General features: G+C 42.7%; 1 protein-coding gene across 1 annotated transcript; it reads right to left on the reverse strand.

Annotated features, from left to right (window-relative positions):
- Nucleotides 1-385: 385 nt before the first annotated feature.
- On the reverse strand, nt 386-24,686 carry CACTIN (cactin, spliceosome C complex subunit). The gene is made up of 10 exons (XM_007489166.3): nt 23,651-24,686; nt 17,379-17,868; nt 13,058-13,153; nt 12,759-12,904; nt 10,571-10,733; nt 9,489-9,603; nt 4,534-4,726; nt 2,966-3,088; nt 1,981-2,270; nt 386-1,131 (listed from the first exon to the last, which is right to left on the reverse strand). Exons 1-10 carry the CDS (start codon nt 23,860-23,862, stop codon nt 641-643), a joined length of 2,319 nt encoding a protein of 772 aa, XP_007489228.1. The 5' UTR covers nt 23,863-24,686; the 3' UTR covers nt 386-640.
- Nucleotides 24,687-26,176: the final 1,490 nt, after the last annotated feature.

Consider the following 26,176-nt stretch of genomic DNA (forward strand, 5'->3'; position numbering starts at 1 on the left):
CATTACTATTTCCCCCCTATCCCCTCTATCCCTTGAAAAGCCCCTTTGGGATCTGTGGACTCAATTTGTCTCCAAGGTCCTTCCAGCACGAGCATTCTCTAGTCTAAGATTTCTTCTAGCAACAACATTGTGTGTTTTAAAAGTCCTTCCTGCTCTGACATTTTATGTGCCCCCTTTTCCCTGTAAAGCAGTAGCTCGCACAGTCCCGAGGGGAAGTGAAGGCCGCCCTCAGTAAAATGGTGTTGACTGTTCAGACGTGGCTACGAGAAAGGAAGCTGCCACCACCTAGTGGCAGGGAGATGACAAGGAATCAGTCTGCTGCAGCTCCAAATCTGGGTATGTATGTATGGTAAATGGGGACTGGTGGCACGGAGTACATGGAACCTTTACTCCAAAATTACTTTTATTAAGCTGAAAGTAGTCCTGAAGAAACAATGATATTAGGCCAAGGTACAGAGGATTTCAAAAAGGAAGAAACATGGGGCAAAGAATATATATATCCTCCTACCCCAGCCTAGGAACAAAATGAGACTGAGAACAGCAACAGGGGCAATGCCAGGGGAGGACATTGGCATGTGTGGCCTCTTTCAGAGAACAGTATGGGCACAGGAGTGGCTCTTCCGGCCTCCCCATCACTCCCCTACCGTCGGTAGCGGTACCGCTTAAAGTGGAACCAAAGCTGGAAGATGCCATTGGCAAACTGACAGCGGAAGCCATGGCGGTGTGAATACTCCCACTCTCGGTTGACAATCTTGAAGGCGATGTCCTCATAGGGAGGCCCGGCATGGAAGCGCAGGATAGCAAAGTCCTTGTTGTCCTGACATGCCTCCAGGAAGTACTCTGGTGTAGAGCGCTTGTCAATCAGGTCTGGGTAAAAGATATTAAACTTGTAGCCTTGCACAATCTTTGGTGGGGGGTTGTCAAAGTCATAGTGGGTCTGGTTGTACTTGTTCCACTCAAAGCCTGTGTGGACACGGTTGAAGAATCGAGGCTTGCGGGGCCGGTATTTGTCTGCCCACAGATAGGCCTTGCCTGTGAGAGGCATTTCCACACTGAACTGGGCCTCGTCTGCTCCCATGCCCTCCTTGGCCCGGCGGAAGAAGATGTCTTCTGCGCTTTCACTGGCATCTCCTGTGGCAAACAGAGGAAAGGCAACAGGTTATGAGGCTTGCTCAAAGCCTGCACAAATGCTTTAAAATGAGAAAGAGGAAACGTGGCTTTATCTCCACCTCCATAACTCTTACCTAATTACCAGGACACCCCTAACTATGTATACCCTTCTTTCGGCAGGATGCTTATCAGCAAACCTCCCAAACCTCTGCCATTTTTCATAAAATCCTAATTTATTCGACTAGTACCACAATCTGGGGGATGTATATGATAATGCTCCAATCTCACTATTACACAGTGTCAGCTGGCACAGAACCCCAGTTGTTGCTATTCAGTTGTGTCCAACTCTCACTCCATTTGGAGTCTTCTTGGCAGAGACTGGAGTGGTTTGCCATTTCCTTCTCCCGCTCATTTTACAGATGAGGAAACTGAGGTCAACAGGGTTAAGAGGCTTGAACAGGGTCACAGTGTCTGAAGCCAGATTTGAACTCAGGAAGATGAGTCTTCCTGACTTCAGGCCTGACCCTCTATCCACTGCATCCCCTAGCTACCCAGAGAACATGAAAACCACACTAAATAAGAAAGTGCCTAAAACGACTGATAGAGAGAGCAGAGGAGAGGAGAAGATTCTACCAAATTCACAGAGGTGTCAGGGAATGAAAAATTTGGCATGTGCTGCTAGAAGTTCCCAATGGAGTTAGCATTCACGAAGCCAGGGACGCTTTGAGGATAGATGTTGTATAGGGGATGGAAGCTTGGACTAGGAGAAAAGCTGTAAGTTCTAAATTCTGTCACTCATTAGCTAGATGACCCTTTCTTCTGTAAAATGGGGCACAAGCACCTGCTCGTGTCAGCACATGACTCACGTACCTGTGACCTGTAGTTGTTGCCGAGAGAGCAACAGGCGTTGAAGGTCTTCTTCTGACTCTACCACATGGGCATCAAAGGGTAGCTCATGGGAGGTGAGTAACCTGGGGCTGTACTTGCCAGCATCATAATCATCCAAGCTCTGCTGGATTAAGTCTTCTTCCATGAGCACAGCTTCCCCCTCACCCTCAGCTTCCCCTTCAGCTCTGGCCTCTCCTTCAGCTTCCTGCTCCTCTGTGGCACCTGATGTGGAAGGTCCCGGTTGGGCCTCACCTTGATCTTCGGGCTCTGATCTAGAGATAAGAGTCAGAAGGAAAGAGGTAGATGAGCTTCTGAGCTTTCACTCTCTATCTTGCAGGGAACTTCTTGGAAGCAAGCTCTTCCTCATATAGACACCTGGGAGATTGTTCCACGGTACCCTTCTATCCAGGCCTCAGACTCTGGTGGAGACTCTAGAGAGTAGTTTTGGAGGAAACTGTAGTCACTCTCCTTGTTGGCCCATTCAAAAGGTGGAACTATCCTATCTTTCCTTAGTGGTCCAGTACTGGCAGGTTTCTCTGACCTCTGGAGTCTAGTTCTCTTCCTGGACCAGCCTCCCTCTCAGGAGAACAAATCTCCCATGGTTACTTCCTGTGGGAAGAATCTAGAGGAGCCCGGAGGTCTAAGGCTTGAACTCTTCCAGATATTAGATAGGATGACCCTGGGACGTGGTGAAGCACTGTATCCCTTTTGGGATTCCAAAGTATAGGGCCTTAGATATTGATGGCTTAAGACCATGACATCAGTTTGGAGTCAGGCATGGGGCAGAGCAGAAATGAAGAACCAATGTAAGAGTCCAAGTAACTCAGAGACGACCTTCTGACCATCCTAGAATCCTTCCCTGAAGCTCAACTCATGGGTGATTGGTTGGTTGAGCAGGAGAAAGGAGGAATAAGTATCCTACCTCCTCCTGGAGAGGCCAAACCCTAGTGTCTCAGGAAACCAGTACCTGTCGCTGGGAGATGATGGCTCTTTCTTGAGGATGGGGAATAGAGGCTCACTCTCCACACCTTGCTCCTGCTTTAGCTTGTACAATTTCTGCCGGAGTACATCCTGGTGACGCTCACGGAGCCTGAAACAAAGGAGGACAGAGTATTATTCCTCAACATGAGCTATGATAGATTCTTCTTCCATTCAGACGATGTCCTGAGAAACATCCTCAGCTGGGAATCAAAAGCACTCTGGGGCCTATGCAGGGGTAAAAAGAAAACCAGAGTCAGTAGGTCAAAAAGGCCACTGCCAGCATATAATAAAAAGGCTGGAAGAGGAACCCGTTTACTGTAGAGAGTCAATTTAAACATTAATTCAGCAACTACTGTGCAGAAGAGACCTGTGCTGGATCCCGGGGGAAGGTGTAGTTTCAACAAGCATAGTCCCTAGAGGGGGTTAAGACACAAACATAGATATGTGTAGTACCATGCTATAGGTCAGTCATTAGAAAGGTACAGAGGACATATCTGAGGAAATGGCCCAGACCACTCTGGCAGGTACTTTCACTGTATCCTGGGAAGGTGGCAGATATCTTTAGTATTTATGTTAGATGACATGATGGGGGCCAAGCATGGATAAATGGACACGATTGCTCTCTTCAAGTATTTAAAGGTTATCATGTGGAAGAGAGATCACTCATTTTATTTGGCTTCAGAGTCCAGAATTAGAAGCAACAGGTAGAAATTGCAGAGACTTCAGTCCAATGCAGGAAAATATTCCTGGCAATTAGAGTTAAAACAAGGAGGGCCAGGCTGCTTCAGGAGGCAATGGGTTTCTTCTCCCTGGAAATCTTCAAGCAAAGCAAAGTCACTCTTATTCAGATGCAAGATGCCCACAGAGGATACTATGTGAGTTGCACTTTTCAGGACAGCAGGAAATCAATAAGCAAAGAGGACATTCTAGGCATAGCGAATAGCAAAGTGCTAGGTGTTGAGTGGTAGGAGTGGGGCAGCAAAGGCTGTATCTGGAGTTCAATTTGGTTGGAACATCAAGTATCTGGGAGAGAGCTCAAAATAGAGACTGGAAACCTGGGATGACAGCACCAGTGGTGGAAGGCCTCAGGACACTGAGGTAGCCTGGTACAGAGTGGAAAGGGCACTCACTGGTATCAGTCTCAGGACTTTAGCTTGAATCCTGGTTCAGCTACTTTCTACCCTATTTAATCTTGGGCAAATCACTTCTTCCAGGGCCTCAGTGTCCTCATCTGTAAAATGAAGGGGTTAGAACAGATTACCTCTAAATCTATTTGGATTAAGCCAGATGGAGACATTAGATCACATCCCTATAGTTCCAGAATGTTTTTCAAAGGATTTCAAAGCATTTTCATGCAAGGCTGCCATTAATTTTCATGGTAGTCCTTGGAGGAAGCTAAGAGATGCTACCTCCATTTGACTGATGCAGGGAGAAGCAAGGCATATAGATTTTTCAGAACTTCCCCCAAAGTCACAGAAGAATTTACCATGCTGTCCTCAGTGCCCTGCTCTGTATTCTGGTCCTCCCTCAATCCACCTCATCCATCCCCCTCACCTGGCTCTGGCCATGTGTGCCTTGAGTTGCTGTAATAGGCTCTCCCAGTAGCCAATATCCAGGTTGGGCCCCCCTGCCCGGATCTTGCCCTCGATGCCCTGGAAGATCACTTGGAGCTGATTGTAGGTCTTCCCTTTGAATACTGACTGAACATCAGAACTAACAGAGGCATTTACCCCTTCTCGACGCTCTCCTGTGGGGGAGAATAGGAGAGAAACTATCAGTAACCTGGGGCTTTGCTGCTTATATAATGTACTTTTAGTACCAGGGGATTCTTCTCTTCATGTATTCAATATTCCTCTTGCTCTCTAACATGCAGTCCTCCTCTACGAATGCTAGTCTCCTCAGTCCCACAAACATGGAAAACTCTACCTTCTTATCTTTGTTTTTCTTAAGGCCTAAAATTTGTCCCCCTGAAATCCCTGAGTCCTCTAATTAGTACACAAATTTTACCTAGTTCTGTGGACAAATACAACAGGTTTTCCTCAAAATTCTCTGTGCTTGGCTTCACTCCAGCATGGCACAGCTGGCCATCCTTTCCTCAAGAAGATTCTTTCTTGCTGTGTTTTGGTGACATTGCCCTCTTCTTTGGCTTAGGAGACCCCTCCCTTTCAGTCTTTTTTGCCATTTTGGGACCTCTTTCTTTTCTTGTTAGTGATTTCATGAGCCCTCATGGTCTAAACTACTATCTTTACTCAAATGGCTCCCAGTTCTCTATACTCAGCCCCAGTGTTTTCTTGAGTTTCAGTCCCACAGTGCTAGTGGCTTATTGGACTTTTTCAACTGAATATTCCACACAGATACTGAAGATTTAAACATCTGAAACGACTATCTTAATCTGCTCTTGTTTTCTCTACCTTCCCTTCCTAACTTTTCTGTTTTCTTTTAAGGGCATCACCATTTTTCTAGTAACCTAAAAGTCATCCTTGTTTCTTTACTCTCTCTGAGGTCCTAGATCCAATCAGTTTCTAAGTGTCTTTGAGACTCTCTGACATCTGAACATTGCCCTGGTTCAGGCCCTTATCACCCATAACCAGGGTTGTTGTGTAACCTGTAACTGGTCTGTCCTCACAGTTACTTGTTCAGAAAGCATAGGTCTGACCATGTCAATTTTCCAGATAAACTCTATTTGTTCTTTATTGGCTCTAAGATAAAATGTAACCTCTTCTATACAACTGGTTCTAGCCATCATTTCCAAGTGGATTACAAAATATTATTGCTTTTTGTATATAGTCTGTGATCCAGCTAAAATGCTTTTCTTGTGGTTCTCACACTGACATTCCATCTTTTGGCACTGGGTCTTTGCATAAGCTGTCCACTCATGCCTGTGATGCCTCCTTCCTTATCTCTCTCTTAGAATCCCCAGGCTCACTCAATGCTCAGTTCCAGCTCCACCTTCTCTGGGAGGGACTCTTCTGATTCATCAGCAGCTCGTGCCTCTTCCTCCTACAACGGTCCTGCATTAACGACTCCTCCACCATATCTCAGCTACATAGTCACACTCTTGATCATGCCACCACCCACAAATGTTTATAAAGTCTGAAATTCCCTTATCTGATCACAAGCTGTTGTCACAACTCCACCCCTCCTTTGCCTTGCAACCCCAAACCTTCTTCTCCAAGTTCACTGTGACCTCTGAGCTCACGACCACTTCATTCTTTCTCAGGCCAAGAGCCCTGCACAGGTCTACACTCTCGTCTTCCTTAATCCCAAACTATTCTTTTCCTTCATCATTCCTTCCCATCCTTTGATTCCCCAAGTTTTTTCCTAGGCTATTACCCCTGCACTGGGCTACACTCTAATTCTTTTCCCATCTTGACCTCATCATTTTTTTAACCCTTACTTTTTGTCTTAGTAACAAGTCTAAGACAGAAGGGCAAGGGCTAGGCAGTCAGGGTTAAGTGACTTTCTCCAAAATCATAAAGCTAGAAAGTGTCTGAGGCCAGATTTGAACGCTACAGATCTTGAATCTACAAATTCTGTCAATCACCCTCATCTCCTTGATATTCTCTTCCACCTGGGTTGTGATACCAACCTATCCTTCTACCTCTCTGACTGCCCCTTCTTAGTCTGCTTTGCAGGATCTTGGATTAGACCATGACTGCTTTCTGTGGATGTCTCTCAGTTTTTTGCTCTGGGATCGCTTCCCTTTTCTCTCTCTTTGCTGTTTCACTTGGGGATCTCACAAGCTCCCAAGTATCCAATTATCATCTCTATGCCAAAGAATCGCAAATCTACTCATCTGACCCCAACTTCTCTGGCAACCTCCAGTCTTGTATCTCCAAAAGGCATCTAGGTGGTGTAGTGAACAGAGTGCTGAGTCAGAAAGATCTGAGTTCAAATCTGGCACTTCCTACCTGTGTAACTCTGGGCAAGTCACTTAACTTCTGTCAGTCTCAAATTTCAGTCATAAAACGGAGATAACAGCATCAATTTCCTAGGGTTGTTGTGAGGATAGAATATTATAAGCATTATATAAATTCTTGTTATTATTGGACATCTCAAGTTGGATGTTCCATAGACATCTTAAACTCACCATGTCCAAAATCAAATTCATCTCTCCCCACCAAAACATTCCCTCTTCTGAACTTCCCTATTCCTGTCGAGGGTATCTATCCTCCAAGTCACTCAGGCTCCCAATCTAGGAATCGGCCTGGACTCCTCACTCACCTCCCACATCCAATCTGTTGCCAAAGTCTGTTGATTCTTACTTTTGTGCTCTCTCTTGTAGATGCTCCGTTCTCTCCCCTGACATTGACACCACCATAGTGCAAGGTCTAACCTCATGTCTAGGTTAATGCAAGAGCCTACTAGTTGATCATCCTGCCACAAGTCTTTCTCCACTCCATCCAATCTCCATGTAGCTGCCAAAGTGATTTCCCTAAAGCACAAGTTCTGACCACGTCACTGCTGTACTCAATGAACTTCAGTGGTTCTCTATCACCTCCAGGATCAAATATAAAGTCTTCTGTTTGTCATGCAAAATCTCCAAAACCTGGCCCCTTCAGATATTTCCAGGTTTTTTCACCCTTTCTCTCTACCATGTACTCTGGGACACTGACCTTCTTGCTCTTCTCTATAGAAGACACTTCATCTCAACTCCCAGCATGTTCACTGTCTATGCCCCATGTCTCTCCCTCATCTGCCTCCTGGCTTCCTGTAAGTCCTAATATCCCACCTCTTGTAAGAAGCTCTTCCTGATCCTCCTTAGTTCTAGTGCCTTCTCACTGTTGATGAGCTCTGATTTTAGCCTGCAAATAACTTATTTCCCTGTAAGCTTCTCAGGAAGCAAGGGATATCTTTTGTGCACTTAGCAGAATGCCTGTCTCTCTGCATAGTAGATGCTTAGTAAGTATTTATTGACTGGATCATCAATTGTGCATATTTTGAATTTCTTTATTTACATATGTAAAAGTTGTCCCCCCCCTCCCCCCAATGTATCCTTAAGGGCAGAGACTTTCTTTTTTTGTCTCTGAATCCCTAGAAGTTAATATAGTACCTGGCACATAATGGGAGCTCAATGATTAACCACCTCTTCCAAAAAGCCTTTCTTGACCCTTCCCCTGGGCATAGTGCTCAATTTCACCCTCTTATAGGCTCATCTGTAACATTCATTTGGATACATTATTATTTGTAGTCTAGATATATCAGCTAAGGCTATATGCTGTAGCAGACATTTTGAAGGATTGAAGTTTAGAACTGGAAGGCACCTTAAAGCTCAACTAGTTCAACCCATTCTTTGTACAGATGAGGAAACTGAGGCCCCGCAGGGCTAGGCAACTTACCCAAGGCCCCAAAGGTAATATGTGGCAGAGGCAGAATTAGAACACAGGTCCCCAAGTCTCCAAACTCAATGCTCACTGAACTAGAAGGTAAAAGACTTAAGTTCTAGTACAAGCTCTTCTATTAATTAATCTTTTCCCCCCCAAACCCTTACCTTATGTCTTAGAATCAATACTAAATATCTATTCCAAGGCAGAAGAGTAAGGGTTGGGCAACAGGGGCTAAGTGACTTGCCTAGGACCACACAACTAGAAAGTGTTTGAGGTCATATTTAAGCCCAGGAGTAGTCTCTAGGCTTGGCTTTCTATCCACTAAGCTGTCTAAAATTAGTTCTATCTTGATCGGGCCACTTGGCCTCTCTTGGACCCATTGTCCTCATCTGTAAAAAGAAGACTAAACCTTTAAGAACATGTCCTGCTCTCAAAAAGTTTCAGTCTAAATCAGTGATAGTTAACCTTTTAGAGACCATGTGCTGTGCCCAGCCCCCCCTCCCCCCCTTTACCCCAGGACTGGGGAGGGAGAAAATAAAGAGGGGTGGAGAGGCATGATGAAGAGGGGGAAAGGAGCATCTGCGCCAGTCCCTCTGCCTTTCTAGTAATGAACTGGGGGTGGGGGAGTATGCCCACAGAAAGGCCTCTGCTGTTTGCCTTCATGGATCTAGATTATAAGCTCCTTGAGGGCAGGGACTGCTTTTTGCTTTTTTTTTTTGGTATCCCCAAGGCTTAGCACAATATGAAAGCATACCTTTCATATAATAGGTGCTTAATAAATGCTGATTTAATGAACTGAATAAATGAAAGGCTCTCTGAAGTGAGTTCAGGATAAAACCTGTCCTAATAGCTCCCTCTAGTGGCTATAAAGATATTGTACCAATGTGGGCTAATGCCATTTTAATGCTATTTTTCAGTTAAAAAATGTCAGGAACTAGAAAGAACTTTAAAGATAACACAGTTTAACCTTTTTTTTATATTGGGAATCACAGTCTATACAGAAGAAGGGGCTTTCCCAAGACTACATCACACCTGGCAGCTGGGACTAAAACCCAGGTCACCAGCCCTCCTGTCCCAAAGCCCTTCCTACTGCATCCTTGTTTAACAACCCCACTCCCCCACCTCTGCTCCCCAGACTAAATGACTGGTTGGTGCCTTTAGGTTTGTGGGCCCAACAGTTACCTGGCCCCTTTCCAGATGCCTCAAGCTTGCGGAGTTTGGAGATCTCATCCTCAGTAATGATGGTCATGTCTCTCCAGAAATCTACATTCTTGCCCTGTTCCAACTCCATGTATACCTAAAATTGAAAGAGCAGAGAAAACTTGTGAGGAACTACCAAACACCACCGAGGAAGGGCTTACTCTATCTGATGTTGGGAGAGTGAAAGGAAGCAGGCTGTTAGAAAAATCTTCCTGAAAAAAGTGGCTATTCACTGGGCCTTAAGAAATGGGGAGGTTTTGGAAAGGCGAAATGAGCCTCAGAGATGATTCAGTTTGCTCCTCAGCTTACAGTTGAGGAAATCCAGGCCCAGACATGAAGTGACTTGATTAAGTCTTTCAGATGAGCAGCGTCAGGACTTGACCCCCACATCTTCTGTCTCTAAATAGTGGGGGCAAAGGTGCAGAGACCATCCATCCATCCACTTACAAAAGGTTCAAAATACATATGAAGTATAGTGTAGGCAGGAGCTACATGACTAGTATGTGTTTGTCTTTGTTCTGATGGAGCAAATCCAGCAAATAGGCTATGACTCAAAAATGTATTAATTAAAATTAAACTCAAATGCAAAAGATAATAGAAGAGATGGAAGGGGAAGAAGAAAGACCATTTTTCAAAGAGAAGTACTATTTGGGGAGACAAAATCTGAAGGGTAAATAGGATTTGAAGAAGCAGAGACCAGAGGAAAGAGAGGGAGCGTGAGTGAGGCATTCTAGATCTAGGAATTGTATGAGTAAAAGAGTAGAGGCAGAAGAGTACTGCATATGGATGTGGGGCAGAGAGACAGTGCAGGGTGAAGTGAAGCTGGGTAAACTAAGGGCTTTTCATCCTACCCTGATTTTTTTTTTAACTCCTATCTTCTATTTTAGTATCAATTCTAATACAGAAAGGCAAAGTCTAGGCAGTTGGGGTTAAGTGACTTGCTCGGGGCCACAGCTAGGAAGGGTCTACCTAGCTGCCCCTAGACATCTTGTTTTTGTCAAATATTGGACTGGTTATTAAGGAAAATAGGAGGAGGGGCCTAGCTTGACAGGGAGGGTGGATACCTGTATGTCCTCCAGAAGGTCTTCCATGTCCGACACTGTGAGGCCATTGAGGAAGGTATAGGGCTCATGCATCTCCACAGCCAGGTCATCATCCTCTGCACTGATGTACTTGGCTAAAAGGTCAATGGGCTTGGCCCGTCCGTCCCTTATGCGGATTTTAGAACTGCAAATGACCAGAGAGGGAGTTAGCTTTTCAGTGGTCAGAGTGGTGATTGGCAGAGGTCTGGCTTCTCAGAGCACATGTATGGCCATAGTGAGCTGTGAACCTTAAAAATTTCTCAGACCCTACTTCATAAGGCTGGGTTAAGACTATTCCCCATTTGGGCAGTGAAGGTACTTGATCAGGAATGTGAGAACTCTACTTCACCATACTTAAGCATCCCTAGGGGAAGATAAAGTTGTAAACTCTTTGCTGAACAATGAAAAGTACTTAAACCCATACTTATAGTAAGAAAAAAAAAGTTCTTAAGCCATGCCTATTTTTAGAACTAATACAAAGGGGTGCTAAGTACCTATAAAGGTCAGGCAACTTGTGAACTTACAAGGTACAAAGAGCAAAAAACTTATTCAGAGATCCTAGTCTACTCAGGTGTAAATTACTCAAAAGATTAGTCTACTCAGGTGTGAACTAAGAATGGTTTGTCCTTTAAACGACTACTGTGATTGGTAGATATAAGGACTTAGGGGAGATGACATAGGAGAAAATGCCCTTTAAAAGGAGACGAAAAGCTCTCTCTAAAGACAAACAGTCAGCTGGGAAAGGCTGCCTTGAAGGGTCTCTCTCGAGTCTTGGGGACATTCTGAAACATTCAGATTGAGGATTGAGCTGGTGAAGTCAGTCGAGATGGAGCTGGCCTGGTGTCACTAGAATCCTTGCTTGGAGAGATCTTGTGGTGAGTGATTAAGGATTGACTGATCTTTTCTCTTAGGGCTTAGACCTGGGTTGGCCAGGACTGGCCAGGGCCGGCTTATCCCTTTCTCATTATTCCCTCTTTTTCTCTTTCTCTCTTTCTTTAATTCCTCATTGTATTAATTAATTAAAATCTCTATAAAACCCAGTTGACTTGGGTATAGTCATAATTGGGAATATTTCCCTGGCGACCACCTTATATTTGATTTAAAACAAGACACTGTAGAGAAAACATATTTTCTGTGGTCACAACTTACTCATCCACTCTTAGCGGCCACAATTTAAATCTTCCACTATTTAATCACTACAGTTTATGACACCCAACCATTTTAACTCTTACAGTTTATGGCTCCCACTATTTTAAATATTACAGAGCTTATGAGATGGAAAGATAGATGGGGAAAGAGAAGTGGCCAGGCGACTAAAGGAAGCCCAGTGCTGACCTTTCCTAGCTGGAAGGTCAGAGGTAAGTCAGTCTTGTGGTGCTGCAAATCCCACATCTACAAAATGCAGTGATCACTGTCCCAGCTCTTTCAGGAGGCTGTTGTGAGCAAGTACTTGTTAAAGCACGGTGGCAATGTTGAGATATATGTATGGTCTGCTAAGGTTAGTGTGTGGTCATGGGCTGCACAGACTAAAGGTAAACTGTGGGCAGAGAACACAACACAGGCTGGTCAGTACTTGAAGCCAAAATTCATGGAGAGGATAGTAGGCTTCCTTTCCTGTCCCCAGGTACAATCTAGTGAGAACTTGATTATCTAATAAATGATAATACAACCTTGGAAGAAGTACTTTCCCCCAGTGCAAAGATAGAATGGGAAAGGATAGGGAAGGGAAGCACCCAAAGATTCAGCGGCCTTCAGGTCCTTTGGGCCTTCTTTTAAACAGGCTGAGAAACAAGTGTCCCTCAGCTCTATGATTTTGGACAACCACATTACATATCTAGCTGAGCCTTTAAATTGTTCTGCTTGAGGTTTCCTTTAATACCTATTAGGCTTGCATTTCTGTTTAGCTTGGTGGTGGCCCCTCTGTCTTTACTCCTAGAACCTCCAAATTGGCCATGGGATACTTGGATATCCTTTATTCTCCTCATATTGATGAGAAAAACATCCCTCCACTCTCCCTTACTAAGTAATGTTTTATTTTTGATGTGGCAACTCCAGGGAAGATGGAGAGCAGTGTTCAAAGCCATAGCCTCTACCATAGAACCCATCAGGCATTTTCCCATCCCACCTTGGCTCTGTGTTACCCTTGGCTGTCACAAGATGACTCACACACCGAAGTTTGGCTTGCTGAAGGTGGAAGTTGTCTTCCTGCTCCTCCCATGTTTTGAAGTGCTCTGCCTCCTTCTCCCTTTGCAGCATCTCTAGCTCTTGTTCCCGCATGGCTTTTTCCCTCTCTCGCTCCAACCGCAGCTGCTTCACCTGGGAAGAGAAGGAGGAACTATCTTGAGGGTGGGATGGTGGAGTTGAGGGGAAAAGATAAGCTATTCTTAGCAAGGAAATCTCCAAGTCAGGGAGGCCTGAGGATCAATGACCATACCTGGCCCTGACAGGGGGGCTTGGGTGAATTCCTACCTTCTGCAATTCTAGTCGATTGTCTTCCTGAATTCTCTTGTTTCTCTCCTTTAACTCTTTTTCTTCCAGGTGGCTGATCCCCTTCTTCTCTAGTGCCTGGCAAAGACAAAACACACGACCAGCTGAGTTCTAGTTCAGCTTCTGCAATGGGCTTACATGACTAGTGCAAATCACCAGGGAGCAGTATAGTGATAAGAAGGGACGGATTTTATACCCCCTTAGCTTTCTACTACATTCTGCTGGTCACAGGACCATAGCATTCAGAGTTAGAAGTTTAGAAGTAACCTTTAGAGATCAACTAGTGCAGCCCCTATATATTATATAAGAGGAAAAATAAGCCCAGAGAAGGAAAGGAATTTATTCAAAATCTCATGACAGTGTCTCTCTGTCTGTCTCTCTCCACACATATATGCACACATGCACACACCCTGACCTCTGACCTCAAAATGGAATTCAAAAGGGCAGGTCTTACCACAGTAAATCTTTTGTGTTCAATTTAGATTAGCAACAGTAGTGGCACTATTTTCATCCTTGAATTTGACTTGGACAAAGGACACCTTATGCCACATATAAACAGCATGTTATTCAACTTCTAAACAGACAAAAATGAGGGTAAGCCTATCTTAACACCAAATTAGAAAGATGAGACATTTGAAAGTAGGACAGAATGGCAGACATTGGGTAGGCTTTCCCACCAAGTCCCAGGTATAAAAAAGGGAAGCTTCCCAAGACCCCACTTTAAGACCAAAAATATTAGAAGGGATGTAGAGCAGCAGAAATTTAGCTAAATAGAAAACACAAGAGAGGATATTTAAGCACCTTACAGGATCCTTGTTCCCTGTGTTCATAATTATGAACTCTGGGGCAAAAATAGTACCCAGAGCAAGTTACGGACTGTAGTGAAATAAAAGAAATGGGGGGTGGGGGTGGGGGAGAGCGTTCCTTCTGACCTAGCAAGACCTTCACTTGTCACATGGGCTACTAGGACCTAGAAAGAGGCTCTGTGAGAGACTAAGAGGTCCAGAATCATATCTGACTGATACTGAATCCAACCTTCACTATGAATTGCCAATGTTCTTGTATTCTTTGATGAGCTTAGCAAAAGAATAGTAACACTACTATTGTCTGAGTGTTCACTGGGGCTAAATCTAGGACCCGAGGCCAGCCTCTGAGGATAACTTCAGAAGAGATAAAAAATGAATGTTAAGATGGTTTAAGTCATCACAAAAGAAAATGTACAATATTGGCTGAAGTTTCATGGAATTGTAGAAGGCAGTTCTGCTTTCAGAGAGAGTAAGAGAAGATCTGAGAATAACCATCAGTAGTCACCGTGATGATGGGCAAATTTGAGGAAAGGAGTTCTCTGTATCTCAGGTCTCGATTATTAAAGTTTTTAAAAGAAGCTATAAGACTTCAGGCTGTTTTTTTCATCCTCCAAGATAAAGTAGATCTTTTTAAAGAAGAGACATTGAGGGAGATTTCATAAACTGATGCTGATTGAAATAGGCAGGACAGGAGAATACTGACATGATGAACACAATAGCACAGAAGAAACAATAATGAAGGTTTTTCAATAGGCTAACAATTGAACACACTGACTGATCATTACTTCATAAGACTAAAGGGGGAAAAACCTCCTTCCCACTTGATAAAGAGGTGGTGAACTATATAGAGGGGATGAGGCTTTTTTTTATTTTTTAAAGATATGACCAATGTATAGATTTGGTTTGCTTAACTATATTTATTTGTTTTAGGGAAGGCTTTTGGGGGAGGTGGGGAGGGGAGTAATAGGGAAGAGTTATTAGAACATCAACTGAATTTTTATTAAATGCCTATTGGTTATGATAGACACTGGGAACACAAAGATAAAAAGCAATATAGTTAGGGCAACTAGGAGCACAGTGGATAAGAGTGCTACGCCCGGAGTTGGGAGAACCAGGGTTCAAATCTAGCCTGAGGCACTTCCTAGATTTGTGACTGATTTATCTAACCCATGTCCTTCTATTTTAGAGTTGTTATTACTAAGACAGAAAGTAAAAGTTAAAAAAAAAAGCAATATCATTCTTGCCTTCAAGGAACTTCCATTCTACTGGGGGGGGGGGGGGAGCACAGATACAGCATATACACATAAAGAGAATGTAACTATGTTACACATATGGGGACATGAAAAGCATATAATATAAACTTTACATACTGGAAATTTATCCTCAAATCAAGATAGAATAAAAATGCTGTGGGTTTCTAAGCTCACACTAGACAAGAAAAGACAAATTGGAAGCAAGAGTGAAACTATTTGAGGGAGGCAAAAATTCAGAGGAAAACTTGGTTCAAGAGAAAAACTAGACAACCTTAGAATTGCCTTAGGCTCCCTTTAAAATTTGGTTTTATTCTATTACAATGTACTTCACACTTCTCAAAAATAAGGGAAAAAAGACAACCAATAACACAATAATACTATTTCAGGCTTGAGCAGATGAAGATTAGGATGGTGGTATTGGATATAGCAACTCACATTTACATAGCACTTTAGGATTCATACTAATAAGCTAAGCTTATCAGCTTAGGGTGATAAGGACAGTAAAAGGACTTGAAACTAGGTCCTTTAAAGATGTATAGCAACCAAGCAATATTTATTGAGTACCTTCTACATGCCAGACATCATGTTGGAGAGACAAAAGGCCTGCTCTCTCAAGAAACTTATTGTCTAATGGAAGGAGACAACATGCAAACAACCGTATATAAAGAAAGAAATTAATAGAGGAAAAGCACTAGAATTCAGATGGGTTGGGGAAGGCTTTCAATAAAATAAAAGGATTTCAGTTTAATCTTTAGAAGTAACTGGGGATACTTAACCTGAGGGGAAGACTTAGGAAGAACACCTTCAAATCACCTGGAAAGCAAATTCTCTAACTATTGGAGTTCCTGTTCTGGGGTGAACCTAGCTAATTGGTGACCAAATACATGAGAGCTAGCGTTACACATCTGCTAGCTAACCCTAGAAACCAGACCTGGTTTTACTTTCCTATGCCATCCAGTTGCCCGTTCAGGCATCTCACTATCTGCCTGCTCCCCAAACTCACCATTTTCCCAGTCCATCCCTCTGTCCTTGTAATTCCTCAAACCAGAGCTTCCATTCTTGGCCATTATTTCCCTATATGTGTTGTTTTTTTCCTACTAAGATGTAAGTTCCTTGAGGTGAGGGGTGGGGGTGGGTATATCTCTATTTTAATATTTGTATCTCCAGTGCCTAGAGGCATCTAGGTGTTGCAGCGAATACAACACTAGGTCTGGAGCCAGGAAGACCTGAATTCAAATCCAACCTCATCTATTTCTAGGTGTGTGGCACTAAACAAATCATTTAACCCTGTTGTCTCAGTTTTCTCATCTGTAAAATGAGCTGGAGAAGGAAACAGCAAACCACTCCTGTATATTTGCCAAGAAAACCCCAAGTGGAAGTCACAAAGTTGGACATGACTAAAACACAACTTCAACAACAATCCCCAATGGTTAGCATATAATACTTAATAAGTGTTCATTCATAAAGTGTCTTAAGGACTACTGTGGAGATTATTAGGATAATTTTGCTTGCCAGAACCAGGACTAATTAGATATTATAGGAAAATTTTTGCTTGATATAAGAAGATAAACAATCAGTTATTAAAAAAGACTAGGTTGTCTTGGGAGATAGAAGTAGTGAGAAAATCATTATTGGAAGCTGATTAAGTAGAGGCTAGATTTCTATTGGATTCTTTTTGTTGATGGCTATAAGAGAGACAATTTATACTTCAGGGAGAGTTAGACTAGATGATTCAAGATCCCTTCTGACTTTGGGATTCTAAGAATTGAAAAGAAAAAGAAAGAAAAAAGAAAAAAAGCAAAGGATGCAAAAGATATTGTGAAAGAAGACTATAAAGGGTTGAGTGATAAATGGAGGAGTCAACAGACCAGAAGTGAGTCAGCAGAGTATAACAGAAAGAACCATGGACTACAAGTCTAGAAGTCTGGGCCACAGTCTACATTCTATCATTGACTGGTAAGGTGGCCTTAGAGAAAACATTTCTGATAAAATGTAAACTCCTAGAAGGCAAGGATTGCTTAATTTTTGTATTTATATCCCCAAGGCTTACTAGAATACCTGGCCCAGAGTAGGCATCTAATATATGCTTATTGACTGACCATCTCCCCAATCAGAATCACAATTTGTTGATTAAAACAAATTATTAAATGTGATTATCTCTGGGTCTCTCAGCTTCCTGTGAAGACGGCCATAATTTGCTATCCAATAGCACTGTTATATAGCTCATGAAGGTTGCAGCCTCACCTTGTTCCATATGAACGTTCCCAACAGATTATTATCTCCAAAAGGGTTGTCAGTGTTGGTATAGCCCATATACTCTTCACCCCAGCCCATCTTTTCTCTCTTCTTTCGTTCTTTGGCCTCTTTCTTTGCCAGTCTCCGGGCCCGTTTCTCCTCAGGTGTCTCAAAGGCCTTCATCAACTCTTCTTGTTGCTTTTTCTCTTCCTTTAGCCTTCGTCTCTCCTGGAGACTCAATTTCTTGTCTAGGGCCTCTTGAGGGCTCTGAGATTGGGGCGGTGAAGGTGATGGAGAAGACACTGAAGAAGTAGATGATCTGCTCTCATGATGTCTCCTCCTGCGTCTGCTCCTGTGATCCCTCCTTGGCTCACTCCCAGAATCTGACTGGGAAGGTTCCCGAGATCGAGGCCGTGACTTTCTTGGGCTTCTCTGGTCCCTTTCAGAGCTCTGATATTTCTTTGATTTCCTCCTATGTCGCTCTTCCTCAGAATCAGATCTGTGGAATAAATCAAAATATCTTTCACTACAAAAGATTTCCAAAGGTTTTACTGACTTTACAAGCTTGGCTTGTAGATCCTGTTACATGAATATGGCAGGTAGGGAAGAGACTTCCCACAAGAATCATAAATCAAACAATGTCAGAGAGAATATGAGGAGAATTAAAGATTATACAGTCAAATTCTATTATTTTATATTTTAAAGTATAGGAATGACAGGTTCCTAGAAGAGATAGAATGTACCTTACAAGAGTGAATATATGTACTGCTTATCTTCACAATGGATGGAGGAGGAAATTGAAGGAGGGAGAATTCAGAACTCAATATTAAAAAAAAGTTAAAAATAATAAATTTATTTTTTTAATAAAAGAGTGACTCTATCTTAAATTATGAAAATACAATCAAAATGGCTTTACACTGAAAAGGTATGGGGGAGAGAGAAAACTGACAATGTATGCTAGTAGTGGGTCTGGTGGAGACAGCTCCAAATCTGGCCTTAGAAAGACCTAATTCCACCTCAGACATTTTCTAGCCATGGGACTCTAGGCAATTCACTTGACAGGGTAATAATAGCACATACTTTAAGAGGGTTGCTATGAAATGAAATTATTTTACAGCCACTAAGCAATAGTTACAATGCAGGAAAAGGAATAGCAATAAAAATACTCAGACAGTTACAGGAAAAGAAATCTAAGAAAAGGGCCAGTAATAAAATTCATGGTCTTAGGTTTCTATAGGCCAATACACAAAACAATAGCAAAATAGAAATTCCCAGTGCAAGGAGTCAAATTTGAACTCCCAGGTACAATTGAAATTTGGTGGAATGAGACTCATAGTTCTCAATGCATATACCTTATTAAAAAAGAAAAGGATTGGTAAAAGTGGGGGTAGAGCAGCACTGGACATTAAGAAGATAAACTCTTATGAAGAAATATAGAAACTAGAGGAAGAATGGCAGAGTCTATTTGGGAAATTTTATAAAGGCAAAACAGAAGAGACACTGTCATTGCATGTACTACATATCACCTGGACAGAAAGGAAATCTAAATAAGTTTGGGTAAAAAGATCACAAGCCTGGCAGAGAATCATGATATAGAAGTGGATTACTTAGATGTCTGTTAGAACTCTGCCCAAAGCAGGGTGGCTAATTAAAAAAAAAAAACTTGTCTTAATGACAACTTCACCCTTAAAAAAGGTAGAGGCAATGTGGCACAATGGTAAGAATGCTGGTTTTGGAGTTCAAAGAGCGGGGTCTAAATCTTGCCTCCCTGATGCTACTTGTGAGACAATAAGTCAATCTCTTAAGGTCTCCTTTATAGCAGACAGGCAAGACACTCCAAGAGTAGAACATCATATATGCTGTCAGACAAGGTTTTTGTATTAGCTATTTTTACTTAATTCTCTGTCGTAAGAAAGGTTCAAAGGAGATAAGGGGAAAAGACTGCTATAAAGACAAAAGACATTAACAAAATAATAGTTTTTAAAGTCATATTGGGGAAAAGAGGATAACCAAAGAGTAAGATGATTCCAATCAATAATATTATATGCAGTTAGTTGTTCAACTCTTATTTTACTTCTTTTCTCCATTCAGAAGGACTAAAATGGCTAATAGGTATTTGATTCAAGACAAAAGGGAGAGTAAAAGACCACCAGCTATTCTTGATTGAGTTGCCAGCTTATGTAATCTATATCACAAGGGCACTGACAGACTGGCAGACAGAAATACTAAGGATCTGAGAGAAAGCCTGGAGAGTGAAAAACATATGGAAGGAAAGGAGGTTAGATGCATTCCTGATTTTCACAAAAGGGAAGAGAATGGTCTGCAGACTATTGGCCAGTGAGCTTGCCTTTGAGGCTTGTCAAAATTCTAGAATGTACTATTAAAGGGACAACTGGGGAACATCTGGAAAAGGAAATGGTGATTCCGAAGAGCTTCAAGATTCCAAATGGCCTCATTATGGGTCTTATGAGAAAGAATGCTATCCACATCCAGAGAAAGAACTGTGGGAATAAACACAGGAGAAAAACATTTCCTTGATGGGGATGTAGACTCTAAACAATCACCTTGGTGCAAATATTAATAACATGGAAATAGGTCTTGATCAATGATACATGTAAACCCCAAGTGGAATTGCTTATTAGCTACAGGAGGGGCATGAGAGGAGGGGAGGGAAAGAATATGAATCATGTAATCATGGAAAAAATAGCCTAAATAAAATAAATAAAATGGCCTCATTATGACAGAGATATCACACTGGTAGTTCAGGAGAATGTTGTTTTGCACATTTTAGAAAAATATTTGACAAACTATCTCATGCAATTCTTGAGGCCAAGACAAGGTATGGGCTAGATAGAAGCACAATTAGGTGGATTTGGAACTGGATGCATGACAGTGTGATGTCAACTTGGGAAGTCTCTAATTGAATTACTCAGGAACTTGGGCTTTGCCCTGTGCAATTAAGGTATAGGGCAACATTGGAGAACCTTTTAGAGATCAAGTGCATGAACTTTCAAGCTGCCTGTGAGCCCCCTCCCCAACCAATTACCCCAGAGAGTGAAGGGAAGAAATGTTCCAATTGCGCTGTTGGGCAGAGGGATGGGGCACACAAAAAATGTCCTCAGACAAAATGGAGAGGGGGAACAGAGCAGACCCCTCCAGCAAGCATGCCATGCACCAACACAGATATAGGGGATACGCTTATCAAATATAAAAATGACAAAGTTAGGAAGAGTGGGTAACCTTGGATGACAAGTCAGAACCCAAAAAAGATTCTGATAATATAGAATTTGGGGCTGAATCTAGTAAGTTTAAATTTAATAAGAAAAATGCAAACTTAGATGTGGGTTTAAAAAATCCTCTTCATAAGTGATGGCGAAGAAATATTGGATAATCATTTCTTTGAGGTCTTAGTGGACTGGAAATTTAGTATTTCAACAGTGTGAAATGGCTACACTGAGAAGTCATTTGGAGTGCTATATTCAGTCATGGGCATCATATATTAGGAAGAATACTGGAAGGCAACCAGGATGGTGAAAGGCCTTAAAATCAGGCCACATAAGAATAATTTGAAGGAAGACAGGATGTTTAGCCTAAAGGAGAAAAGACTTTGGAGTGTCAGCATAGCTCTCTTTCAAAACTTGAAAAACTCAACATGTTTAAGAGTTAGATTTATTTTGCTTGGCTCCAGAGGGCAGAACTAGAAAAAAATGGGCAGAAATTACAAGGATAAAAATGTTGTCCTGATGTCAGGAAAAACTTTCTAATGATCAGCTCTTTGGAGAGGAAGTGGGTTTCTCATTGCTCCTGACTGGTTAGGTCTGGTTCTCATTCCCCCTATCCCCTTCACTGCATATCTTTAAAGGCTGGATGATAATCTGCTTGTCTAGTGTGTGCTAAAATTTTGTTAAAATAGAAGTTGGAATTCACTGGTTCTTTCCAATATCCAAAGAGAAGTGATTACTAGCTTGTTACAAAGTGATTAGTATCAAAATATTCTCATCATTATTCCTGTGGGGCAGCTCGGTAGTACAGTGGACAGCCAGCCAGGCCAGGTTCAACTTGGACCCCAGACATTTCCTAGTTGTGTGGTCCCAGACAAGTCATTTCACTCCAACTGGCTAGAATTCATCACTCTTCCACCTTGGAACCAATACACAGTACTGAGTCTAAGACAGAAGGTAAGGAGTTTTAAAAAAGCAAAGCAAAACAAACAAAACCAAACAATTCTATCCCTGAAATCTCTCCTAGGTTGCTTGGTAAAGTGTTTTTGTTTAAAAAAAAAAAAATATATATATATATATATATTTGTTTTTTGACAGCTACTTGGAGAGAGAGGCAAGAAACTAGAAGGTCAATCAGAAAGCTATTGCACTAGGGTGATAAAAGTTTGAATTATGGTGCTATCTTTGTAAATGGAGAGAGTAGGATAGATATAAGGCTTGTTGTAGAGGTGGAACTAATAAGATTTTGCAGTAATAACTCCTCCAAGGTTGTAAACTAGGGAGAACAGAAGAACGGTGGTGCCCACTTAAAGTAACAGGAACAGGTTAGTTAGGGAAAGTTATGGATCTTCAAATTTGAACACAATAAGTCTGAGAGACCTATGGAATGTCCAGCCAACACCTGAGAATTCAAGAATTAAATTCAGAGTAAAGAACAGGGTTGGCTATATAGATCTGGGATCATAGATCTAGAAATGGAAGGGATTTCATTTTATTTTTTACTAAATGTTATCTAATCAAACTTTTTAATTTTACAGGTGAGAAAAAGGAGGCTCTACTAGGTCAAATGGCTGGTCAAAGATCACTCAGAAAGTTTGGAAAGAGAAATTTGAACTCAAGTCCTTTGACTCTGAGCCAGTGCTCTTTCTCCATTGTACCATGTTGCCTGCCTCCAAAAATACTTGTTCAGATGGGGTTCTTTGAGACCCCACTCAAACATGGGAGAAGTGGCATACATGTGGTGATGATGGAGGAAGAGGGAATAAGTTATGTTCAAATATTTGAAAGTCTGTTATGTGGAGGACTGATATTACTATTGCCCTGGGGGGGGGGGGTAGAACCAATAGGTACAAAGTGCAAAGGGGCAAACTTTTTTTTAAAACTCTTACCTTCTCTCTTAGAATCAATACTGTGAATTGGTTCTAAGGCAGAAGAAGGTTAAGGGCTAGGCAATGGGAGTTAAGTGACTTGCCCAGGATCACACAGCTAGGAGGTATCTGAGGCTAGATTTGAACACAGGACCTCCCATCTCTGGGTCTGGCTCTTAATCCATTGAACCACATAGTTGTCCCATTTCCATCAACTTTTTAATGATTTCAGTTGTCCCTCCAAAATTATAGGCTGCCTCTGAAGGTGATAGTTTCATTTCACTGGAAGTTTTCAAGCAGAAGCTGGATGATCACTTGTCTGGTTGTCCTTGAACGGAATTCATATGCAGGTAGAGGTTTAAAGTGGGTGGCCGCTGAACTCTGAGATTGTGTGAACCCAAGACAGATGATGAGATCCCCAAGAGAATGGAGGGATTGGGATAGAGACTTGGAGGACACCTGCAAAGGAGTAAATTGAACTAGTATTTGCAAAAGTGTTCTTTGTAAACCTTAATGCCCTATACAAGCTAGTAATTAATAGCTGCTAGCATTCATACAGGGATTTAAGGTTTGCAGAGAAACTTACAGATACTATTTCATTTGATCTGCACGACAATGGGAGTTGGTGATATTATCCCCACTTTACAGTTGAGGAAACGGAGGCACAGACTTGAGTGAAATGACATATCTACGTAGACAGAGGCTAAGTCTGGATGTGACCCTGGTTTTTCCTGTCTCCAGGTTTAGCATTCTAACCAATGCACTGCTTAGGTAAGAGTAGGACGACTGCCCTGCAAAATTGACTAAGATGCAGGAAAGTAGGATGCACATGCACCCGCGCATACAGGCATGTACTCGAGCTAAGGGCAGGGCACGCCTTCCCCCTCCCTCTAAGGGCAGACCATGCTACACCCGCATCTACACACTCGCTCCGGGAAGACCACTACACACCCACCGACATCCACCCTCAAGAGGACCAACTATACCCACAAACAGACGAAGGCCGACATCCTCCCCACAGATGGGCGGAGCATGCTAGAAAAAGAGGCACCCACCCCCCCCACCCCCAGCGGACAACACCATACACAACCCCACCCCCACCCACCCACTAAAAACAGATCTTGCCACCCACGCCCACGTCCTCTCGAAGAGGGCAGACCACAGCAGACCAGGCCCCAAGGGACCTCCTCACCCCTGCGCTCTTCGTTCCCGTTCCCGACTCCGGCTCCGCCGCCGCCGCCGCTTCCGTCCCTCGCTGTTCTCGCGTCGCCTCCGTCCATCTCGGCTGCGACTGCGGCTCCGGCTCCGGCTCCTGCTTCGCCGTCGCCGCCGGCTTCTGCAGCTCGGGGAGCGCGAGCGTGAGCGCGAAAAAGACCGCGAACGCGACTCCCGGGTCCGACCCATCCGCCAAACCCGGATACAACCACTAGCGTCGCGCGCCTCAGAGAGAAGGCCCCCCAAGCTGAGGGCCTTCTTCTTGCGCGGCGCTCGGTAGGCCTAACCCGAACAGAGCCACTTTACTATAGAAAATAACAATCGTAATAATAACCGAATATGGCCCCAAAAGAGGACAAGTTCCCCTTCCTTCTACTTCCAATAGGTTTTTGTTTTTTTTTCTAGTAAAAGTGTGGCCCCAGGTCGCCTTCTCTGTGTGGTTTACTTCCCTCAGGCACTCTCTCGGACTGCCCAAGCTTCTTGCTCCCTTTACGTCGGAGGCCCAGCGGAGAGTCCCAAGGGCTGATGACTACGCGGAAGCTGACGCTTTAGGAGGCTAAGTCCTGGGAAGTCCCTTGGGTTCGAATTCCATGAGAATCTGAGTTCGTGATGGGAGAGTTTCCCCGTCTCTTGGAGATCTCAGCAGCTTTGACTATTTCTTTCTGAAATAATTTATCTTCTCCGATAAAGCCATTTCTTCTCGCTTCCATTCAAGCAACAAGCATTCATTAAGTTCCCATTGTGTGCCGAGCTCTACGCGAAGGTCTGTGGATTCAAAGACCAAAACTGTCCGATGTTTGTTTCCATTTCTACACGTGAGACCTAGTGCACATATTAAAGATTTATATGCAGCAGCTTCCAAGCAGGGACAGGTTACCTGGGGTGGGGGAAACTAGGAAAGGAGTCAGCCTTTCACTCAACCCACAAAGTAGTACAGGAGTCAGAGTCCATGTTAAAGCTGCGCTCCAAGTCCATGATCCAAGCCACAGTCTCCAGCAAAGCTCCTTTTCTAAAAGACTCTCACCAGTCAGGAGACTAACTCCACAAGACTGACTCAAGATGAAGGATTCATGGCTTTTATGGTGCTAGAACTGCCCAGGGGGCAGTGTTTGTGGGAACCAGTTCTCACCTTCTGAAATGGTGAATTCTTATCAAAGACCTCTGAAGGTATCAACTCTGATCATAGGATTCACAAGTTTCTGGAGTTGTCACCCATTGTAGTGACTTTCGAACTCCTAGTTCAAGCTTTTATTGGTTCAATCCAAAAGTGGACAAAGGAGAGTTAATCCTGTCTTCATAATCCAGTGAGGTACTAAGTAAGGGTACTTAAATTATTGTATAACCAAGCGTTACCTCAAAATAGACACAAGAAATAAAGAATTCCCTTTTACAAGTGTAAATTCAGAAAAGAACAAAGAATTCCCTTTCACAGTATAAAGGGTGGAGGATAAAGGAAGAGTTAAGAATGAAGAGAAGATTGAAAATTTAGGTCCCTAGAAGGAGAGTGGTGCCCTTCATCACTCCTAACTCACAGACTACTAAAAAAGACTCCAAAATTAGTCTCTCAGCCAAAAGGCTCCAAAGTAATTGTCATAAACTGCAGGCCTGCCCATATTACCCTCCCCCCCCACATCAACAAACTCCCTATCACCTATAGGACCAAATACCTTTTCTTTTCTTTTCTTTTCCTTTCTTTTTTCTTTTCTTTTCTTTTCTTCTTTCCTTTCCATCTTCCTCCCTTCCTCCCTTCCTCCCTTCCTTTCTTACTTCTGTCTTAGAATTTATACTGAGCATTGATGTCAAGGCAGAAGGAAGACCATTAAAAGCTAGACATTGGTGTTAAATGACTTGTCCAGGGTCATGCAGCTATGTGTGTAGTATGTGAGGTCAGATTTTAGCTCAGGACCTCCAATCTCCAGTCCTCGCTCTATCCTCTGAGTCACCAGCTGCCCCAATCTCTTCTTATTCTAACCTATTTTCCACATAGCCAAAATAATTTTCCTAAAGCACAGGTCTAACCATGTCAGTTTTCTCTCAAAGAATCTTACTCTCTATTCCCAGTAGTATGAAATACAAACTTGAGTACCTAAATCCCATTTCTATTCATCTTCTACCAGCTTTCTAGACTAATTTCACATTACCCTCCTTCATGCATACATTCCCACCCAACTAGCTTACTTACTATTCCCTAAATTTAACATTGCCTCTTCCAACTTTGTACTAGTCTGTTCCTTGTGCTTGATGTTCACTATTTCCTTATCTCACACTTTTAGAATCCTTGCCTTTGTGTGGGTTCTTAACTTTCTACAGGAAACCTTTCCTGATCCCCTTTCTAGTGCCTTCCCTCTTTTGATTTTTGAGAATTAAAATTAATACACAATAACTTGAGTATTATACTTATGAGATTTATTAAAATAAAAAACTAGAGTAAAACCTGCCTAACTCGACTGTGATCTCGATGAAGAGAGAAAGGGTGGAGCCCCAGAAAGTTATAATCAGTAAC

This window comes from Monodelphis domestica, chromosome 3 (assembly GCF_027887165.1).
Source record: "Monodelphis domestica isolate mMonDom1 chromosome 3, mMonDom1.pri, whole genome shotgun sequence".
In the NCBI taxonomy this organism is placed as follows: Eukaryota; Metazoa; Chordata; class Mammalia; order Didelphimorphia; family Didelphidae; genus Monodelphis; species Monodelphis domestica.